This window comes from Plasmodium gaboni, assembly GCF_001602025.1.
Source record: "Plasmodium gaboni strain SY75 chromosome Unknown, whole genome shotgun sequence".
Taxonomy (NCBI): Eukaryota; Apicomplexa; class Aconoidasida; order Haemosporida; family Plasmodiidae; genus Plasmodium; species Plasmodium gaboni.
The window spans coordinates 1-6696 of record NW_017385438.1 but is presented as its reverse complement, the minus strand read 5'-3'; the positions used below and the strand labels follow the sequence as shown (position 1 = coordinate 6696).

Below are 6696 nucleotides of genomic sequence, written 5' to 3'. Positions count from 1 at the left end.
ATATGATTTCACGTGATTTTGAATATTATCATTTTTTTTTATTTTTTTTTTTTTTTATTTATTACTAAAGTATAAGTAGAACAATCTATGTACGTATTATTGTTAAAAAATATTAAAATATATAAATCTAAATATATATGTGTAATACAAAATGGTATCATTTTTTAAGAGACCAATATGTATTTTAATTTTATTTCTATGCTTAAATGAAAAGATAAAATGTTCTATAAACCATAATGAAAACTTAGATGAAAATTTAATTTTATTGAACAATGCCAACAATGACAATATTGATCAACTAAAATCTATGATTGGAAATGATGAATTACAAAAAAACTTAACTACATTAGAAAAGCTCATATTAGAATCCTTAGAAAAGGATAAATTGAAGTTTCCCTTAGTAAACCCTGAAACAGAAACTCATTTGGATATAACAAAATTTAAGAAGAAATCAATATCTGACGCAGATGATAAAACATATGTTATTCCTACATTAGGATGTGATTTTTATAATATAACAAAATATGAAAAAATTTTAAGACATCAATTGATAGAAGCATATCATTCAGACATCTCAGATTCGATTAAAAGGAAATTACTTATTGTGAGAACATTGAAAACCATAAAACTTATGCTGATACCATTAAATTCTTATAAGGAAAAAAATGATTTAAAATATGCACTTGATGAATTAAATAATGTATTTATTCACAAACCATCAAAAACAGACACAAAAAGTCCAATAGAGGATCATGAACAATTTTTCACAAATTTACTAACTCATGTGAAAGATATTAAAGAAACAGAATATATAGAGAATAAAGGTGAGTACATAATACTAGCAGATGATAAAATGGAAGTAATGAGTACAAAAGATTTCTTCTTTACAACTGATAGTGATATAAAATTTATGGAAGAATTAGATAGTTTATCAAATCAATATGGATTAGGTTTAATTAGTCAACTTGGTCCTCATCTTATAGGTATTTTAGAAGATAAATAGGAAAAATAATATACATAAATATATATATATATATATAATTTTTATTATATATTTTGTTGAATTTTTACAGCCTTAGGACACTTTACAGTACTAAAATTGGCTCTTAAAAATTATAAAAATTATTTTGAAGCAAAAGCTACAAAATTTTTCAGTTGGCAAAAAATTTTAGAATTCTCCATGTCTGATCGATTTAAAGTTCTTGATATGATGTGTGATCATGACTCTGTATATTACTCAGAAAAAAAACGTAGAAAAACGTACTTAAAAGTAGACAGATCGAATACCTCTATGGAATGTAATATATTGGAATATCTAATACATTATTTTAATAAATATCAGTTAGAAATAATTAAAACAACTCAAGACACTGATTTTGATTTACATGGTATGATGGAACATAAATATATAAAAGATTATTTCTTTTCCTTTATGTGTAATGATCCTAAAGAATGTATTATTTATCATACAAATCAATTTAAAAAAGAAGCAAACGAAGAAAACACGTTTCCTGAACAAGAAGAACCAAATCGTGAAATGAGTGCATATAATTTATATTTAAATTATTATTATTTCATGAAACGTTATAGTTCCTATGGAACAAAAAAAACATTATATGTCCATTTATTAAATTTAACTGGACTTTTAAGTAATAAAATAAATATATGAATTTTTTTGTGTATATATATATATATATATATATATATATATATATATATGTTTTTTTTTTTAGATTATGATACAAGAGCGTACGTCACATCACTCTATTTACCAGGATATTACAACGGTAGGAAATATGAATACAAATATAAATACATATATATATATATATATATATATATATATATATATATATATATATATATAATATGTATACTTAATAAAGCAAATAATATAAATGTCATCATATATTTTATTATTTTTTTTTTTAGCTGTCGAAATGTCATTTACGGATGATAAAGAGTTTTCAACCCTTTTTGAAAACTTAATACAATGTAAATAAAAATATTAATATTTTTATATATTTTTTTTTTATATAATTTTTTTGTTATAAATTAATATTTATTATTTTTTACTTCATGAAACTATATATATATATATATTTTATTTTAATAGGTATTGAAAAATGCCATTCAGACCAATCAAACCAATTGTCGAAAGATAGTAATTTCCTTAATGATTTAACAAAATGTGATTTGTGTAAAGGAGCTTTCTTATATTCCAACAGTAATATAAAAAAATAAAATAGTGGATATATAAATATATATATATGTTATTTTTCATATAAATATATATGAAAATTTTATTTTTTTTTATTAGTGAAATTTGATGAAATTCCTTCGATGGTACAAAAATTTTACGTATATTTAACTAAAGGGCTCAAAATACAAAAAGTATCATCACTAATCAGAACATTAGATGTCTATCAAGATTATAGTAATTTCTTATCTCATGATATTAATTGGTACACATTCCTATTTTTATTTAGAATTACAAGTTTTAAGGGTAATACATATATATATATATATACATATATGTGTATATTCAAATATATATATATATATATATATATGTATTTATATTTTTCTTATAGATATTGCTAACAAAAATGTGGCTGAAGCAATGTATTTAAATATAAAAGATGAAGATACGTTCAACAGAACCGTCGTAACCAACTATTGGTTCCCTTCCCCTATAAAAAAATATTATACTTTATATGTTAGGAAACACATTCCAAACAATTTAGTAGATGGTAATAAACAAATATATTTATTGTATATATATATTTGTTATCACTATGTGTATACATATATATTTTTTTTATCACTATGTATATACATACATATATACACATACATTTTCGTAGAATTGGAAAAATTAATGAAAGTTGGAACGTTAGAAAAAATGAAAAAAGCTCTGACGTTTCTGGTCCATGTCAACTCGTTTCTCCAACTAGATTTTTTTCATCAATTGAATGAACCGCCTCTAGGATTACCAAGATCTTATCCTTTATCGTTAATTCTCGAACACAAATTTAAAGATTGGATGATTAGTTCGCCCGCAGGGTTTTATTTTTCCAATTATCATAATCCATATATTAGAAAAGATTTGCACGATAAAGTGTTATCACAGAAATTTGAACCTCCTAAAATGAATCAGTGGAACAAAGTTTTGAAATCGTTAATCGAATGTGCATATGATATGTATTTTGATCAACGACATGTGAAAAATTTATATAAATATCATAATATTTATAATATCAATAATAAATTAATGTTAATGCGAGACTCCATGGATTTGTACAAAACCCATTTTGACGACGTGCTATTTTTTGCAGATATATTTAATATGAAAAAATATATGACTGCTACACCAACATATAAAAAAGTAAAAGACAGAGTCTACCATACTTTGCATAGCATTATGGGAAATTCAGTCAATTTTTATAAATATGGTATTATTTATGGATTTAAAGTAAATAAAGACATATTGAAAGAAGTGGTGGACGAACTATTTTCTATCTATAATTTTAACACAGATATATTTTCAGATACATCTTTTTTACAAACCGTTTATTTATTATTTAGAAGAATAGAAGAAACGTACAGGACACAACGAAGAAACGACAAAATGGTATAATACATATATATATGTGTTTGTATATATATATATATATATATATATATATATATATATATACGTATATATGAGTTTGTATATATACATAAACACATATATCCACACAAACATACATATATATACACCCATACAAATATATACATACATATATACACACATATTTTTTTTTTATAGAGTGTTAACAACGTTTTTTTCATGAATGTGGCAAATAATTATTCGAAATTAAACAAAGAAGAACGTGAAATAGAAATCCATAATTCTATGGCATCGCGCTATTATGCTAAAACAATGTTTGCAGCATTTCAAATGTTATTTTCAACCATGTTAAGTAATAATGTAGATAATCTTGATAAAGCATATGGATTAAGTGAAAATATCCAGGTAGCAACAAGTACCTCCGCTTTTCTTACATTTGCATATGTCTATAACGGAAGTATTATGGATAGTATGACTAACAGTTTATTGCCACCATATGCGAAAAAACCTATCACACAATTAAAATATGGGAAAACGTTCGTTTTCTCCAACTATTTTATGCTAGCATCAAAAATGTACGATATGTTAAATTATAAAAATTTAAGTCTTTTATGTGAATATCAAGCAGTGGCAAGTGCGAATTTTTACTCTGCAAAAAAAGTAGGTCAATTTATTGGAAGAAAATTTTTACCCATCACTACCTATTTTCTATATGTCAGACTTAATGCATCAATTGGATGGGTACATGGTAAAGAATGCACATCTACTGATCATGCTTCAAAACATCCTAAAGGTAATGAATCAGGTTGTACTAAAGTAGATGCTTCCCCCCACAGTTTTTTCTTTAATGACTATATGGCACCTGAAGGAGCACGATATTTATTTTTTTATTTTTTCACGAATTTATACCTGGATGCAGGAAAACATTTTCCTGGAGGGTTTGGTCCTGCAATAAAGGAACAAACACAACATGTGAAAGAACACACGTACGAACGTAAACCTTCCGTTCATAGTTTTAATAGAAATTTTTTCATGGAACTGACGAACGGGTTCATGTACGCTTTTTGTTTTTTCGCTGTTTTTCCTCTATATGCATATTTTGAAAATATTAATTTTTATATTACGAGCAATTTCCGTTTCCTGGATAGATATTATGGAGTATTCAATAAATATTTAATAAATTTTGTAAGAACAAAACTTAAAGAATATACAAGTGATATTCTAATAAAATACGAACGTGAAGCATACTTAAGTATGAAAAAATATGGGTATTTGGGTGAAGTTATTGCTTCTAGAATTTCGTCTAAAGATAAAATAATGAATTATTTGCACGACACTAACGAGGAGACCATGAATAATTTAAGAAGATATGATATGGAAAATGCGTTCAAAAACAAAATGGTTACTTATGTGGACGATTTTGCTTTTTTTGACGATTGTGGCAAAAACGAACAATTTTTGAACGAAAGATGTGATTATTGTCCTGTGATTGAAGAAGTGGAAGAAACACAACTACAACCACAATTACTATCATATACTGATGAGACCACGAATGTATCAAAACAAAGTAGTACCTATATTGATATTGAAAAATTAAATGAAGTGGATTCGGCAGATAGTGATGATGATGAAAAAGAGTTCAACGATCCAGACGACGAATTAATGATAGCACGATTTCACTAAAAAATATATATATAATTTTGTATATAATAGTAATATTCATATTTTTTAAATTATTTTGCATTTCTTTTTTTTTTGTTTTTCTTTATTTTTAATACATAATTATATATATGATGATTTAGAATTTGTGTTTGTTTATATTATATGTGTATAACTTTAATGAAGTTTTTAGTTTTTAGAAAATTTTTTATAAAATTTTTTTTTCTTTCGTAATATTATTTGTTAGTGAAAATATTTTTCTTAACATATTTTATGCTTTTTACATATTATTTTTTGTTTATATATATATTTTTTAATTTAATCATAGAAAAACTATATTTACGTATATATTTTAATTAATATTTAGGTTTTTTTTTTTGTTTTCATACGTACTATCATTATAAGAATTACGTTTATGTTTAGTAATATTATAAATTTGTTTCTTTTATAGCAAGAAATTAAGTATTAAATAAAACATTCGGTGTTTTTTCATAATATTTATAATGTAATGTTACTTTTTTAATATATAATAATAATATTTTATTATAAGCACATTTAATATAATATAATTATTAAAAAATATAATTACAAATATATTTTTCAAATATGTAATAGTACAATTAATATATGAACAATTGTAAAATATGATAATTACCATTAATATAAGAAATATAATAAATATATGAAATAAAGAAAAACGAAACAAATATAATATTCAAAAAAAAAAAGTTTGTGCTACGAAAAACAGAACGTATAAGTAGGTAACGCTTATTCTATATATTTTAAAATATATATTAATACTTATATTACCATATATTATATTATGTAAAATATGTATGTATGCATAATGTTCTATGATTTATTAAAAATAAAAAAAAAAAAAAAGAAAAAGAAAGATAGCATAATATATTGTACATAAACATTTTTATTAATTTTATCTGAACTATATATCTTTACAGTATTATATTATAAAAAAATAGAAAACTATATTATTTTTATATATAGATATATAATATATTATATTTAATTTGTTACAATATAGACTTAGCCATTATTGTAGTATGGAAATAATATATTTTTCTTTTAATTACTGTTATCTGAAGAAAAAAAATAAATAAATAAACAAAATATAATTGTTAATTCTTATAATTTGTTTATGTATAATATATTCCATCAGGTTTTCTTGATGTTCTTGAGTAAATTGAGCTTCTTAAAAGATCAGCATAAGCGAATAGTTTTTCCTCTACTCGTTGGAGACAATTTAATTTATCTTTATTATTTTTTAAATATTGTCTTCTTTCTTCTTTCTTTTTATTATGTCGTGCATAATAATTATGGGGTTTTAAAGGTTTAGTTTTTTTTTTCTTTTTTTTTTTTAATTTTGCAAAACAACCTTTGCATTCCTCTTCATTTGTTTCTTC

General features: G+C 23.2%; 2 protein-coding genes across 2 annotated transcripts; one reads left to right on the top strand and one right to left on the bottom strand.

Moving 5' to 3' along the window:
• Nucleotides 1-151: 151 nt before the first annotated feature.
• PGSY75_0029400 (cytoadherence linked asexual protein) lies at nt 152-5299 on the top strand (the record flags this gene model as incomplete). The annotated part of the gene is made up of 9 exons (XM_018783434.1): nt 152-983; nt 1074-1649; nt 1734-1787; nt 1933-1995; nt 2117-2227; nt 2321-2506; nt 2595-2753; nt 2868-3634; nt 3815-5299. The coding sequence occupies 9 exons, from the start codon at nt 152-154 to the stop codon at nt 5297-5299; spliced, it is 4233 nt and encodes a 1410-aa protein (XP_018638807.1).
• Nucleotides 5300-6429: 1130 nt separating this feature from the next.
• Nucleotides 6430-6696, bottom strand: PGSY75_0029300 (putative exported protein; the record flags this gene model as incomplete). Its single annotated transcript, XM_018783433.1, has 1 exon — nt 6430-6696. A coding segment is annotated over one exon (267 nt), but the record flags the coding sequence as incomplete, so codon positions are not given.